Source organism: Salvelinus alpinus, chromosome 10, assembly GCF_045679555.1.
Source record: "Salvelinus alpinus chromosome 10, SLU_Salpinus.1, whole genome shotgun sequence".
Lineage (NCBI taxonomy): Eukaryota > Metazoa > Chordata > Actinopteri > Salmoniformes > Salmonidae > Salvelinus > Salvelinus alpinus.
In genome coordinates this window covers 31,063,406-31,080,253 of record NC_092095.1, presented here as the reverse complement: position 1 = coordinate 31,080,253, position 16,848 = coordinate 31,063,406, and the positions used below count along the sequence as shown (strand labels likewise).

Genomic DNA, 16,848 nt, shown 5'->3' with positions numbered 1-16,848 from the left:
TCATCCAGACGTTTTATATTGACTTACTGTGTAGTGTGAAAGCAAACTATTGATTGTGAGAAAAGGCACACAACACATCACAGTGAAAGGCATTTCTAAATAATAGTGTTTAGAAGATATGTTGTCATCTGTTTGGCTTATTGGGCGCACAGTTGTAGCCCTATAATATAGGAGGGCCATTGATGTGACACATTTATTGTCTGTGTTTATTGTCTGCATGACTTTCCACTCTGTGGCACTCGTCTCTGATCGGTGACGGCGAAAACAAACAAAAAATCCGATTGGACACTGTGACAAAGCTGGCTTGGGGCCACAGCCTATAAGGATACAGCATGTGTACCTTTTGAAGGATGATGACGCCCTCTTGGGTGTCCTCGTCTGTGGTGATGTTGAACACCCCAGGTCCGTCCTCCATGATCCTATACTCCATCTCTGCATTTGGGCCTATGTCATTGTCCAGAGCCTTGACCCTGGCCACCACGGACGCCACGGGCAAGGACTCCAGCACCATGTACTGATAGTTCTCTGGAGGAAAGAGAAGTAGTAGTTAGAGATGAGGTGGTTTCCTTACTCCTTAGCCACTCAGATTCATAGTGCACTACAGCTGCCTTTGAGTTCCCGCTCTCACAATGAGTGGTCACACTACAAAGTAATGGTCCAGGATGAGTTTTATCCAAATATATGAGGAAATAGTGACAATAATATTAAATGACTAATTTTACATTCAAGACATTTATGGTGGAGAGGGCAAATATATATTTTATTGAACCTTAACATTTTTATAACAATGGAGTTGTTTGTGTTCATATGAACATGTATTACATATTCTGACCACTCCACTCTACATGAAACAGAATATCTCTTGACCAAAGTGAATGGGAGAATCTGCGGAATATGCTTCGGTGGGATGAAATGTTCACTGGAAGATTCTATTACAAGCAAACTCTTCCATTGTGCTCCCGGTGTCTTTGTCTGCACCTCTCTGACATAAAGCACTCTCATAAGAAAAAAAGGAGGGAATCATATAAATAATCATAATCTCCCCAATCACCATGACGGAGCTCATTACCAGATCTTTCCGTGTTTCTCACCCCAGTGGCTCCCGACATCGCGCTCCAAATGCTAATCTGCTTGACATTGTTTGCCGCTGTGTAATCTTTGTAATGGCTTTTTAATTCGCTGTGGAAGACCCCCAAAAATGCCTTTCTTCCCCTCCCTTCGTACTGTGTATGCCCCTCTTTGCCCCCTGGTAACCGCCCCGCCTCTCTGTCCTTGTGCCTCCAGCCTTCACTTCCCTCCTCTTCTCTCCTCCAAGGGCTAGTACTTCTAGACTATCAGCTGTGGTGCTCTGCAATACTCTATTGATTCTGACCCATGACCTTGGGTGGGGGGTGGGGGTGGGGGTACAGATGGGGGGACGGGGACGGGACACCCAACCTGGTCCCAAAGCATCTTTCTTCCCAGCACACCCAGCAAAACAGCGCTGGGTTAAAGCGGCATTGACGATTTGTTGTGCAAACTTGAACCTGTCCCCCCCCCCCCCCCCCTACGGGTTCCAGCAAATTGACTTGACTTCATGGCAGTCCAGCAGTGAGTGTAACAGCCTAGGCAGCAGCGGTCGGTGGGACTATCAGCGGTAAAGCAATTGCCCGGGCCACAGATTATCATGAGAAGCACCTCATGCCTTTGAATCCCAACGCCTGGCCAGGAACCCATTAGCGGGCCGTGAAATAGGCTGATGACAAAAAAAATGGAGCCTGATTGATCCTGGTATCCATGTTTGCAGAAATCCCTCCGCTCTGATGTGGAGTGAGGGGAGCGGGAGAAAGGTTTATACCTTCTAGGGCAAACTGCATTTGAAGCCTTTGACCATTAGTCAGAAAGGGACAGTGAACCCACGACGAACAGCGAAATTACGCATACGCTTGAAAGGGGTCCTGTAGTTGAATGAATCTGCAATATCAAGCATAGACTACATTTTCACTCAAAGCTTTCTCCCCTACTGTACGCGTCTGCCATTGTGAACGAGAGTGATTGTAGAGATTTATGTCAAACCTCCACTATAGTGAGACTGCAATGACAGTGAATGGAGGGGTTTAGGGCTTTGTCTGAGGGATAATAGATAGAGGGCATGTCGTCAGATTTAGTGACGTACAAAGCATATAGGACTCTTACTACGAGAGAAGCGTGGCGGGTTGTCATTGACGTCAGTGAGGGTGACCGTGACAGAGGTGGTGCCGGAGAGGCCGCCCATCTGGCCCACCATGTCTTTAGCCTGGATGACCAACACGTACTGGTCCTTCACCTCTCGGTCCATGTTGGGCAGTGCCGTCCGGACGACGCCTGGAGAGGAGAGAGATGGAGAGAGAAAGGGATGACAGGAAAGAAGAGAAAGGGATGATGAGAGTAGAAGATAAGAGTGAAAAGGGAGAGGGGATGATGGGAGAGGAGAGAGAGATCGATTGCAAGGGATGGCAAGAGTGGAGAGAGAGAGAGAGAGAGAGAGAGAGAGAGAGAGAGAGAGAGAGAGAGAGAGAGAGAGAGAGAGAGAGAGAGAGAGAGAGAGAGAGAGAGAGAGAGAGAGAGAGAGAGAGAGAGAGAGAGAGAGAGAGAGAGAGAGAGAGAGAGAGAGAGAGAGAGAGAGAGAGAGAGAGAGAGAGAGAGAGAGAGAGAGAGAGAGAGAGAGAGAGAGAGAGAGAGAGAAAAGAACAGGTGAGGAGAGAGATGACAGGAGCAGAGAAAAAAAGCAAATGCCTCCAAAGATGCCTAACTCTTGCTTGAAAATAAGTTGTTATGCACTTTATTATCTGGGTTATTGGCACTGTTGCACCTGTTGATGGTTCCCTTTTGTGAGAAGAAACATGGACTTAAAGTGTCAAACAATCACTAAAGTGAAAACACTTCTATGGTCAACTTTATACACTATATCGCTGTAGGTGCTGAGAAAAATGTTATCTATAGCAAAGGCCTATGGCTCTATACAGTTGCTGAATGGTAATTGCTTTTGAAAGAATACACCAAGTTATGAAATTGAAATCAGCATTTTATCTCCTGACTCTAAAGATGAAAATCGTAATAATCCCACAAAATTACCACAAATCTTTAATGGCAAAAAGTCCTAATCATTATAAGGCAATTACTGTTGCATTCATGGTTAATGACTTACAGCTCAGAATAAAAAATTAAAAGGCACTTATTGGGGATTCCTACGGAACATGGAAGATTACTCATTAAGTAGCTAGCTCAGGAAGCCGAGAAACACAGTTTGGATCACGTAGGTTTGCTTGCTCTCTCTAAGTTTTCTTTTCATTAATGAGAATTAAGGAGAATTTTGAGAGATTCTCGAGAGGTATCAATTCTCGAGAGGTATCGATTCTCGAGAGACATTACTGTAATGTAAACGTACGTATTTCTCACGTCTTGAGAGGGGTAAACTGTCATGTTTGATATGCTAGCGTTACTAGTTGGCATAGCTAGCTAGCTGTGTTTTTGTCATGCAAGCTACATTTCATGCGTGTATGATCAAGAAAATAAACCTAATATCTAGCTAATATGTTTTAGTGGAAAGGTTTCATTTGAATTCTCCAAGCTTATTGACTAGTCATTGGCTACTGTGATACTGCTATTTATATTTGGAGCTGCAGAGCAATAAAGTCACATTACCAGCCACAACGAAAGGTACAGTAAGGCAAGTATGTAATGTAAATTGAAAAGTGTATGTACATATGTCAATTGAAATCTCGTCGCGCTGCCTCTCCTTAAATGTTTGTCAATGAGAAGCTCTCTTTGAGCTTGATACAGAATTAACTAATCAAATAATCTTGGGGATGAAGTAAGCCTGAGTTAAGTTTGGTTTATTGCAATCTGTTAAGTCAAGATACATTGCATTTGTCATGTAAGTGTGATACACTGTGACTCTTACAAAAAATAATAAAAACTGGGTAGCCTTTTCAACCCCTCTTCAGTTTTCATTCCCGAAATATGAGTTTTTAATTAGACTTTGGTGAATATTAAATAATCAAACTGAGTGGTTATGGGCTGAATCAAACTCCCACTTAATCAAACATTGATATCAATGGGATAAGCGAGAAATTTCTAATTAACACAAGCACATCTCAGGGGACTTGACCTTATGAGACCTTAATAAAATAGAAGACCAGAGGATGACAATGTTGAAAAAACAGTATCTGTGTGTTCTGGACAAAATGTTATCATAACTACTCAAGAACTAGGCAGGCTATTATAGGGAACAGATTCTTGCCATGTATGATCCAAACATTGATTTGATTAAATCGTGCAAATAAATTTGTACTTGACTTAATGGGAAACTAAACTTTCTCTCTCTTTCCCTCCCAAATTCAGGTTAAGTAGAGTAAGTACGTATTGGTTTGAAGACATGTTTTCCTAAAAATCCAGAGATTGCATAGATAGGTCCACTGGACTCGAATGTAAAGAATAGGACATTATTGCTATTGTCTTTGGAAAATGCTTATTTACCTGTGTATGCACCCCTACACCTGATGACCACCCACAATCATACACACTCTCCCAGCAACATAGTGAACACAGCCTGATGACTTGACAAAAAGATGAGTACATCTCACAAACGAAGCCTGGGTTCGCTGAGGAAAAACAGTGTTTCAAGGTATTTAGACCAACTGCCTGAACATTTGTTATACTTACAAATCAGATAGTCTGTTATTGGCCCAGTCGAAGTAAGTGACTCAATTAGCAACATTTTACGACGCTGTCCACCTTTTTATCTGAGGCCTCTGCCATGCTCTCGCCACAACATAATGATGGTCAATAAAGTAAAGTAGTTACAACATGTCACTTTCCATTCAGCGCAAACTAATGAATAGTGGGTGACGTTTTCCTACTGGGAGAAAACCACAGCTGCCTCTTATTCAATGCTTTGGTTCCCAGTTTAAGATGAGGAGTCAGAACATGTCAGCCGAGAAGCTGGTTTAAATTTAACGCCTGATGCCTTCATGTTTGTCAAAGCATCTGTCTATCGAGCTACTGTATGTGTGGATGTGTGGATTGGATACATCCATCTTCTCCTGTTCCTAGCTGTATCCCCCTTTCCTCTATCCATCCATCCATACATCCATCTATTCATAGATTCATCAGGTTTGCTGCTAGTTTCTCCCACTGTGTAACCTTGTAGCCAATTAAAGAGCATCAACAGTGCCCCAGTGTCAGCTGTTGTGACACCTGTGAACCCTGTTTGCTGACATGCATCAGAAAGCTTGCTTCAAGCCTTCAATCCAACAGAGGTCCCTCAAACCAGGCTAGGTACAAAACAAACAAAACTTTCCCTGTTCTCTCAACTCTATCTAGCACTACCACCACAGAGACAGAAAACATGCAAGTTCTAACTTGAAAGAACAAAAACAGTCTTAAAGAATTCTGGAGAAGAAGAAGTTGTCTGTTAGAAAAAGTTGGCTAATGGCTACATTCAAACAACAACTACAACAACAACAATGGCTTACCCCAAAAACTTGAAATGTAGCCCGTAAGAAAATATGTTAAGTGTGTGCAGCCAGCAGTAAACCAAGTGAATAATCTCACTAAACAAAGATAGGCTTCACATACAATTGATATACTTATTTAATATCAGCTCTGTGCATTGGTGCCCAAGAGATATAGGCTGTGGTTAATGATGCCATGAATCCTTATTCCAGCATGTGGGGGTAAAAAAAAATGCAATGTGTTTTCTCCTCCCGACGCCTGCCGCCCGCCTGGCCAGCAGCACACATATTTCTCACAGAGCGACAGTGCTAATCCGCACGGCTATGTCGCCAGGCTGTTGTTTGTCTGCTGGGTGCCAGCCCCCCTCGCTCTATATCTCTGTTGTGCTGCACCCGTGTCATTCCTGGGGAGAGGCGATGATTAAAATCCTTCTGTCGCTATCGCGGCATGGCCCCACATCGGCATCGCACCGTGACTCCCTCAGCCTCCGGTGCTGCCGAAGCAGACGCATTGTAGCCGCCGCACATTTATCTAGCTGTCTCCCTCTCCCCAGTGCTGGAGGCAGAGGGGTAGGCCACTCTCCCTGCAAAAAGACAGGGATCCTTGACATTCGTCTTGGGAGGAGGAAATAAAAGTGTGGGGACTGGAGCACTTTGCTAGGATAGGAAACCCTCTGGCCTACCATCCGTGTGGCTATGAAAGGTAATGATGAAGGCGATGGAAACTTAAATAAGAGTGGTGTGATTTCCTCAACCTCCGGGGGTCCACCTACACCCAATTGATCCATGTAAGATGTAAGAGGGAAAAAGACCATATACACTGGGAATAGTACAACCTCCTAGCCAGGTTGTTGCCTTTTAGTTTGTTCATGAAAAGCCACCTTACAAATATTCTCTACATCTAACTTATCTTTTGAAAGATTCCAATCCAGAGTACAGATACGTATTTGAATAACAATTTATCTCACTCAAACTGTGAAAGATACACAGATTGAACTGCTATCGGCTGAGGTCTCCTGGGCATCATTCTCCACCTTGACTATACGTGATACTGTAAATTTCCCATATCTTGGTGGTCTGGGTGTGGTATAACATTCAACAATTATGTAACATTACGAGATGTAGATAACTGTGACTCATCTTCAGTAATATTACTGTTACATTGTAAAAAAAACATTTTTGGGGGGGTGCTACTGTATATGAGAAATGTCATACGTCAAATGCTTCAGACATCTCACACAGCAAAATCGCCAGTGTTCATATCCTGGTGTAAGCAGTTTTGGTGTTGATGTTGTGTTACTTTATGAATGGAGTGAATGGCAGCTAGTGTTGCCAGTTTTACCTAGTGTTTCAGTGCAACATTTCTAGTGTTGATTCAGGTGCTAAACTAACTCTGTAAGTGTTAAATTAACACTCAATGGTGTAAAATAACCAAATTGTTGGCGTTAATAACCAGTGTTATACCAAAACCAAGCCCCTCAATATCATATTTCCCAGCATATTTTCACATCACTTTGCAAGCCAGCATAATGTGACTTGAAATAATAATGTGACTTTGGACTTCTGAGTGGCACAGTGGTCTAAGGCACTGCATCTCAGTGTAAGAGGTGTCACTGGTTCAAATCCAGGCTGTATCCAGCTGTGATTGGGAGTCCCGAAGGGCGGAGCACAATTGGTCCAGCGTCGTCCGGATTTGGCCGGGGTAGGCTGTTATTGTAAATAAGAATTTGTTCTTAACTGACTTATCTAGCTAAAATGTAAAATAAATAAATAAATGAAAGCCTGATTTTGCTTGTAAACTACGCGCTTCAGTCCACGGAATTATGTTAAAACTCTCATAATAAGGTTTTATGTATTGTGTTATATTATACTTTTTTATAACATATTTGCTTAGGAGCTCACTTTATGAAGGCCACAGGAGTGAACATTTATGAATGCAACAACCAAGTCTCTGTCACTAACAAATAAAGTAATGGGTGGTGACTCTACAATTTACTCGAAAGGCATTATGGGAAAGCACAGCAATTATTTTCACTGCTACGCAGCCAATACACATCTTTACGTCTCTATGTCACCAGAGGATTTAAGCTCAACGGATAAATTATGAGTTTACTGTATTATTGTATTATTGATTTAAATACTTGGATGGCTCACAGCTTCCTCCAGCTAAATCAAGGCAAGACCGAGGTATTTATTGTTGGAGCCAAAACACAGAAAGAGAATCTGGCCTCACATTTTAATTCACGGCAATAAAGATAAAACACCAGGTAAAAAACCTAGGTGTTATTTTAGATTCTGAACTCCATTTCAAATCACACATTAGGAATGTGACCAATATATCTTTTTCCCAGCTGAGGAACATTACCAAGGTGCGACCATTTCTCTCTCAGTCTGATACAGAGAGACTCATCCATGCTTTTATTATAAGTAGGCTTGACTACTGTAATGCTCTCCTGTCTCGTCTACCCAAGAAAGCCATTGGTCAATTCCAAAACATGCAGAATTATGCAGCAAGGGGACTGACCAAGACCAGACGGAGAGCACACATTACACCAGTTTTAAGGTCTCTGCACTGGCTGCCTGTGAGTTTAAGAATACATTTTAAGATTCTTCTACTGGTTTTTAAATCAATCCACGATTGTGCACCCCAATACATGTCAGACATGCTTTTAAGTTATGTACCCAGTAGGTCCCTCAGATCCTCTTGCACTGGCCTTTAACTATCCCAAAGCCTAGGACCAAGAGGCATGGAGAGGCAGCCATTGTTACTATGCCTCTGGAATAGCCTGCCACTGAACCTGAGGGGGGCCGAAACTGTGGACATATTTATTACATATTACTCCTTTTTTAGTCTTTCAGTTTTATTGTTATTCTTTTGTTTTTTATCCTCTTATGTTTGTTGTGTAATAAATATTTATGTTTTTATTTCCTTAATTTTATTAGTTTTTTCCTGTGAAGCACATTGTGTTGTATTCCATGTCTGAAATGTGCTGTAAAAATAAAGCTTGATTTGATTTTGATTTGACATATGCAAATAAGGCTTTACACTAAGCAATGTGTTCATTTAACACTGAAAGTGTGGATTCATATAGACATTTGACCAGTGTTAAATTGAACAATCTCAGTGTTGCTTTAACACTGGAGAATTTGCGGTGAAGGTATCAGTGAACACCATACCAGCGCACCTTTAACACTGACCTAGTGTAAAAATGTAATACAAGTGTTAAATACAAGGTATCAGTGAACACCATTACCTTTAACACAGAGTTTGTGTAACACTTTAATGCCACTGGTGTTGGAAAGTATCTGTGTTAAAAGGGCAACACTTTGAAAAGTGTAAATTCAACACTTTTTGCTGGTTGTCATATACACACTTCAAAAGTGTTAAATTGAAAACCCACAGTGTTCAATTTACCAATCGAATTTTGCTGTGCAGGGGTGAGATAAATGATTTTCGCCAAGGGTATCTCTTTCTAAGTATTATACCAAAGATATAGCCTGGTTGTATTGTACATTACCTGGCAGAATGGTGGGAGGCCAGATTTATATCTACGCTGAGCTGTAATGTCCTCCAGTCACTGGAGTGGATAGTACAACAATCTCCCTGAGGTGATGCACAATTCTGTATGTGTGTGTGTGTGTGTGTGTGGGTGTCATGATTCGAACAGATTAGAGAACACCCACAGTAGAAAGCTCCCAAAAGGCCATGCCAATATCTTAATCAGAACAGGATTACCGGGTTTTGGAACCATCTCCCAGGCTCGGTATCTGGTATCTTAGCCCTGACATAGAATGAGATGAAAGAACAGGTGGAGAGCAGCTAGACTGGCCTTGGCCTTTTTCTTTATTTGAGCATTTTACATTTAATGAAATGATCTCCTTCCTCATGACCGGAGGAGCTGAAAGAGATGACGGTGAAGCTCTAAACGCTGTCATCGCAAAAGTAGCGCCTACGTCAAATTGAAATGCACGCAGGCCCGTCTTAAATATCCCCTTTAAACATAATTAATCCTCGCGTAGACGCCTGGCCTTTCCGCTCTCTCCCGTAGTGAGGACACGGAGGTCTGAGGCAAGCAGACATGGCTGGCATCGCTGATGTGCTCGAGTGCCCATCTCTGCCTCTAAGGTGTATGTGTGTGTGTGTGTGCGTGTGTGTACTTGCGTGTGTGTGTTTTGCAGGGAGGAGTGCATTATTAATCCCTGTTAGTCATGGTCCATTTCTACTAATGCCATTCAAAAATGCATAATGAGTATCATAACAAACAGTAGACAGACCAGACACTCATTCATAGCTACATTTATTCATTGAGTCGTTCATCAATTAACACACACCCTTAACGCATTGCAGTGCACCACCTTTCGATTTTCACCTTCAAACTCAAGTGTGCTATTTCCTGAGCTACATTACAAAATGGATGTTTAATAAGCCACCCTCACCCACAGCAACGTATGTATTTTGCCCACATTATACATTACATTTACAGCTTGGAGCTCGGGAGAGACATGCGTCCTCCGAAACACAACCCAACCAAGCCGCACTGCTTCTTAACACAGCGCGCATCCAACCCAGAAGCCAGCCGCACCAATGTGTCAGAGGAAACACCGTACACCTAGCGACCTGGTCAGCGCCACTGCGCCTGGCCCGCCACAGGAGTTGATAGTGCGCGATGAGACAAGGATATCACTACCGGCCAAACCGTCCCTAACCCGGACAATGCTAGGCCAATTGTGCTTCGCCCCATGGACCTCCCGGTCGCGGCCGGCTGCGACAGAGCAGCTATTTACAGCTATTGGAGCTATTCAGGGTTAACCACTTTTTTTCCCAAGGGCACCTTGAGGATTCAATTTGGGATTAAGATGCCAAGTAAAGGGACTTGCTGGACAAAAGTGAGCAAGGATGCAAACCCTCCAAGTCCAGGTCACACGTGACGTTGTCCACCTCCCTGCCCACTACCCCTCAACACCTTAATCGCTGGTGGTGCAGTGTTGCTGTGTAGAGTTTAATGAGTGCCTTTCAGCTCAAGCACTTTGTCAAAGTCACCCTTTCACTAAGGCACAGCCTTTTTCAACAAATGAGTGTGATTAGTAGTTTCCAGAGACATAGAAACAGTATTCACTTTTGGCCTTTTTGTCACAGGTAGCTGCATTTAAATGGATTCATATTCTTGTCAAACTAAGAACATGTCCAGTTATTCCATATGTTCTTTCTTCACCTGGCATGTAAGCCCATTTTATTTTCCCCTGCGCCAGACACAACTTGTATGATTCAGCTTTGCCGTATGCATTCCTCCATGTTGTGTCTGCAAATGTAAAGTGCATACAAATTCGGTTAAAATATGCAAAAGTTGGGCCTCCCGGGTGGCGCAGTGGTCTATGGCCACCAGAGACTCTGGGCCACCAGAGACTCTGGGTTCGAGCCCAGGCTCTGTCGCAGCCGGCCGTATTGACCAGCCTGGGAAACAACTTGGTTTATGAATATTTCCAAGAAAGAGAAGGCTCCTTTGGAGTTCTCTCACAGAACAATTCATCGCAAAAACATGAAACATAGTCCGTCTCAAAACTTTTTGCCCTCAGGAGACTGAAAAGATTTGGCATGGGTCCTGTACCCCTGTACACTGACAGTACCGGTGCCCTCTGTATATAGCCTCGTTATTGTAATTCTTATTGTGTTACTTTTTATTATTATTTTTTATTTGAGCCTACTTGGTAAATATTTATATCTACTTATATCTACTCCCTCACGACGCCAGGTCAGCGGAGTCAATCACCACCTTCCGGAGACACCTGAAACCCCACCTCTTTAAGGAATACCTAGGATAGGATAAAGTAATCCCTCTAACCCCCCCCTCCCCCCCCTTAAAAGAGTTAGATGCACTATTGTAAAGTGGTTGTTCCACTGGATATCATAAGGTGAATGCACCAATTTGTAAGTCGCTCTGGATAAGAGCGTCTGCTAAATGACTTAAATGTAAATGTACTTGAACTGCACTGTTGGTTAAGGGCTTGTAAGTAAACATTTCACAGTAAAGTCTACACTTGTTGTATTCGGTGCCTGTGGCAAATACAGTTTGATTTGATTTGTCTGGCATTCAGGTGGGCCTTCGCGCTTCAGCAAACAAAGGAACAACAACAAAAATCAACTCTGAGGAAAACGCCAGCTTGACGTCGAAATGGATTAACAATGGATTAATGCTAACATAAATAATTATCTGCCTTTTTTGTTGAATGCTCCAACTCCTTTCTGCCTCGAATTAGTCCCATTGGACGTTTTTCTTCGTAAGACCTTCACATGGTGCATCTGGCTTTCCAGGAAGTTAAAGAGCACCATTGGTCCTCCTGAGTAGTACTTTCTTCAATGACTGTACACTACGTAGCCTCTTCAGTAATCACAACCTCTTTAAAACAATATGAAAGATCACATTTAACGATTTAAAGAGCCTACTTAGCTAATGAAACATGCATTCTAGTTTGCTGCTATTAGCATGCGGGCTCCATTCTTTGAACTGGAGGAGTCTTCATGAAATAACTATGCAGACGGAGTAATGGGCAGACATGCTGCTTAAACATTACTTAAGCAAATGTCGGCTCTCGCTCTGATTGGTATTGATGTCACGAATTCCGACTTGAGACTTAATGCTGAGTTGAAGTGGTTTCGTTAACTTTGTTAAAGATCATTGTGAGGACGCATTCAAGTAATCAAATCTCTATCAATCTTGTTCCCCACACAGGCTAATGTGCCAGGCTTCACAGCATGGCTTGACTTGACAATGCTGCAAATGTCTACTAGTTTGAAAGCACTTCCAGGGGACTGGCTGGTTGCTACTTGCCCACACAGTGTCATAGACTCTGTTATTCAAGACATATAAGTTCATTTTATCCAAAGTGCACACTTCAAATTAGTTGTGACCAAGGAACCCTGAAGATCCTCAATGAACTCAAGGAACCCCTGGAGTTCCTCAAGGAACCATTGCTAGTCAAGGGTTCATATTTGCACCTTCACTTAGTTGAGGAGTTCTTGGATGAACCTTTAATGGTTCAATGTATTAACAGGTTCCTGGAGGAAGCCTGGAGTAGAGGTGTGGCTAAGCAGGGGCGTGGATTTAAGAAATTTTTGTGGGGGCCACCTGTTAGAGTAAATGTCATTCCTGTTCATCTGTTGTATTGTCATTACATTACATGTTAATGTTGAACACAGGCGTATGAGTTCCTTAAGTGCCTATGCAAATCCCAAAGTGTGAAAAGTTACCACTTTATTACAATATGTAGACAGCAATGTTAATAGTATTGATATTATATTAGAATATGCATAAATATTTACGCTAATGGGTGGTCAAAAAGAAGTATCTGAAAGCCATGCCTCCAATCTGACAGGCTGCCACCTCTACAACATGTTATTAAAAAGGTTCCGGCTTGAACCTTTACATAGGGGTTCCTCAAGGAACTTTTTTTTAACTGGAAAGGTTCCACCGTTGTGGCAACCCAAAAGTTTATTCCAGGCACCTTTACGTCTAAGATTGTATAGAAAAAAAGTTTCCATTGATTTTAACAAGTCAGTGAGTTTACTCAGAGACAGACTTATAAAACCTCAGCATGTAAGCAGATATCCCCTGGATGTGTTACTGGGAGAAAAAGATGGTGATAAGCCAAACATGATGGAACTACCCGCAATTGTCAGTTTTCTTCCAAGTGCTTTGCATGAGGCCAGCGTTCCCCACAGCGGGGCAGTGGCTAATGAGCAAGAACAACCACCTCACATCCCAACATTGTTGTGCAGATCCTTTGCTTTATATTTGTTGTATGCTCAAAAAACTATTATTGTGTTTAGAGAAAATGTATGATAGCATACTGGTTCCTTTATCTACAATTGCACCAAAATATGGAGAGTTGGGTGGCTAGTTTAGGTCATGCTGTATCTGCTACAATGTGAACTGACTTTGGCAAAGTATGGAAACCACTACAGTTTGATGCTTTCTTGAACAAATATCTTCAACAATTAAATTCATAACATTTAGTGATACAGTAGGTCTAGGGTCCAGAATGAATGGCCAACTCTTATTCCCAACAGTCAGCAGCCTACCTGTTTTTGGGTCGACTGAGAAGTAAGGCTGTCCGCTGATGATGCTGTAGACCACCCTGGCACTGTTCCCATATGTGGGGTCATCTGCATCTGTGGCCGCCACTTGGACCACCGTTGTTCCTGCACAGACAGCATCCAATTAGGTATTAAGACAACATCAGCCATCTGTAGAGACACAGCTCTCACATCAACAGCATGTGTGACAGCATTTCTACAAGCTTACATTTACATTTACATTTAAGTCATTTAGCAGACACTCTTATCCAGAGCTTACAAATGTCAATGTTATATATTCAGTATAAATCACAACTTATTCTATATAGGCTACAATCAGGAATGTACTGTAGTGCAGGGTAAACATACTACTTACTACTACTTCCCTGGTAAGAGAATAACATTTTAATCACTGGTGCATCAGTCTAAGTAACATTTTAAAACATCCCCACCAAAATCTGTCAGTTTAAGCTGACAAACATCGCTACAGCGGTATTTGTCAGACCATGGGAAATCCCAAAATTCAGTCTTCTCACGAAAATGTCTGTCGCATCTGAATGGTTTCGCCCACTCTATGGACTCTCACGAACATGATGGTCTTCTCCGTTTTGCTCTACGACCCCCACAAGTGTCACGGGACTCCTCTGTAGGTAACCAGTACCGGATTAAAAAGAATCTGGAAGTATGGAGGAAGTTTTGTGCCTACCCCAAAAAATACTTTAAATATGTGTAAAAAAATATATATACAGTGGGGAGAACAAGTATTTGATACACTGCCGATTTTGAAGGTTTTCCTACTTACAAAGCATGTAGAGGTCTGTAATTTTTATCATAGGTACACTTCAACTGTGAGAGACGGAATCTAAAACAAAAATCCAGAAAATCACATTGTATGATTTTTAAGTAATTAATTTGCATTTTATTGCGTGACATAAGTATTTGATCACCTACCAACCAGTAAGAATTCCGGCTCTCACAGACCTGTTAGTTTTTCTTTTAGAAGCCCTCCTGTTCTCCACTCATTACCTGTATTAACTGCACCTGTTTGAACTTGTTACCTGTATAAAAGACACCTGTACACACACTCAATCAAACAGACTCCAATCTCTCCACAATGGCCAAGACCAGAGAGCTGTGTAAAGACATCAGGGATAAAATTGTAGACATGCACAAGGCTGGGATGGGCTACAGGACAATAGGCAAGCAGCTTGGTGAGAAGGCAACAACTGTTGGCGCAATTATTAGAAAATGGAAGATGTTCAAGATGACGGTCAATCACCCTCGGTCTGGGGCTCCATGCAAGATCTCACCTCGTGGGGCATCAATGATCATAAGGAAGGTGAGGGATCAGCCCAGAACTACACGGCAGGACCTGGTCAATGACATGAAGAGAGCTGGGACCACAGTCTCAAAGAAAACCATTAGTAACACACTACGCTGTCATGGATTGAAATCCTGCAGCGCACGCAAGGTCCCCCTGCTCAAGCCAGCGCATGTCCAGACCCGTCTGAAGTTTGCCAATGACCATCTGGATGATCCAGAGGAGGAATGGGAGAAGGTCATGTGGTCTGATGAGACAAAAATAGAGCTTTTTGGTCTAAACTCCACTCGCCGTGTTTGGAGGAAGAAGAAGGTTGAGTACAACCCCAAGAACACCCTCCCAACCGTGAAGCATGGAGGTGGAAACATAATTCTTTGGGGATGCTTTTCTGCAAAGGGGACAGGACGACTGCACCGTATTGAGGGGAGGATGGATGGGGCCATGTATCGCGAGATCTTGGCCAAAAACCTCCTTCCCTCAGTAAGAGCATTGAAGATGGGTCGTGGCTGGATCTTCCAGCATGACAACGACCCGAAACACACAGCCAGGGAAACTAAGGAGTGGCTCCGTAAGAAGCATCTCAAGGTCCTGGAGTGGCCTAGCCAGTCTCCAGACCTGAACCCAATAGAAAATCTTTGGAGGGAGCTGAACGTCCGTATTGCCCAGCGACAGCCCCGAAACCTGAAGGATCTGGAGAAGGTATGTATGGAGGAGTGGGCCAAAATCCCTGCTGCAGTGTGTGCAAACCTGGTCAATAACTACAGGAAACGTATGATCTTTGTAATTGCAAACAAAGGTTTCTGTACCAAATATTAAGTTCTGCTTTTCTGATGTATCAAATACTTATGTCACGCAATAAAATGCAAATTAATTACTTAAAAATCATACAATGTGATTTTCTGGATTTTTGTTTTAGATTCCGTCTCTCACAGTTGAAGTGTACCTATGATAAAAATTACAGACCTCTACATGCTTTGTAAGTAGGAAAACCTTCAAAATCGGCAGTGTATCAAATACTTGTTCTCCCCACTGTATATATTTCGTGAGCTTTCTTACATCTCCAAGATATAAGAAAGACCCTTCAAAATCTTATTCCACGTATGGAATAATGTAGTAACCAAAAAAGTGTTAAACATATATATTTTTTATTTGAGATTCTTCAAAGTAGCCACCCTTTGCTTTGATGACAGCTTTGCACACTCTTGGCATTCTCTCATCCAGCTTCATGAGGTAGTCCCCTGAAATGCATTTCAATTAACAGGTGTGCCTTGTTAAAAGTTCATTTGTGGAATTGATTTCCTTCTTGATTGGCGTTTGAGCCAATCATTTGTATTGTGACAAGGTATGAGTGGTATACAGAAGATAGCCCTATTTGGTAAAAGACCACGTCCGTATTATGGCAAGAACAGCTCAAATAAGCTAAGAGAAACAACAGTCCATCCTTACTTTAAGACATGAAGGTCAGTCAATACAGAAAATGTCAATAACTTTGAATGTTTCTTCAAGTGCAGTCGCAAAAACCATCAAGCGCTATGATGAAACTGGCTCTCATGAGGAATGCCACAGGAAGGGAAGACTTAGAGTTACCTCTGCTGAAGAGGATAAGTTTATTGGAGTTACCAGCCTCAGAATTTGCAGCCCAAATAAATGCCTCACAGATTTCAAGTAACAGACACATCTCAACATCAACTGTTCAGAGGAGACTGCGTGACTCAGGCCTTCATGGTCAAATTGCTGCAAAGAAACCACTACTAAAGGACACCAATAAGAAAAAGCGACTTGCTTTGGCCAAGAAACATGAGCAATGGACATTAGACCGGTGGAAATCTGTCCTTTGGTCTGATGAGTCCAACGTTGTGATTTTTGGTTCCAACCACCGTGCCTTTGTGAGACGCAGAGTAAGTGAACGGATGATCTCCGCATGTGTGGTTCCCACCGTGAAGCATGGGGGAGAAGGTGTGATGGTGCTTTGCTGGTGACAC

General features: G+C 42.5%; 1 protein-coding gene across 1 annotated transcript in view; it reads right to left on the bottom strand.

Moving 5' to 3' along the window:
- Window positions 1-16,848, bottom strand: part of LOC139531894 (cadherin-7-like) — a 122,901-nt gene that overhangs the window by 51,107 nt on the left and 54,946 nt on the right. Inside the window, exons 4-6 of the mRNA XM_071328835.1 lie at window positions 13,552-13,671; window positions 2,176-2,343; window positions 341-525 (exon numbers count right to left, since the gene is read on the bottom strand). Of these exons, the coding sequence (XP_071184936.1) occupies window positions 341-525; window positions 2,176-2,343; window positions 13,552-13,671 (473 nt within the window). The remainder of the gene's footprint in view (window positions 1-340; window positions 526-2,175; window positions 2,344-13,551; window positions 13,672-16,848) is intronic.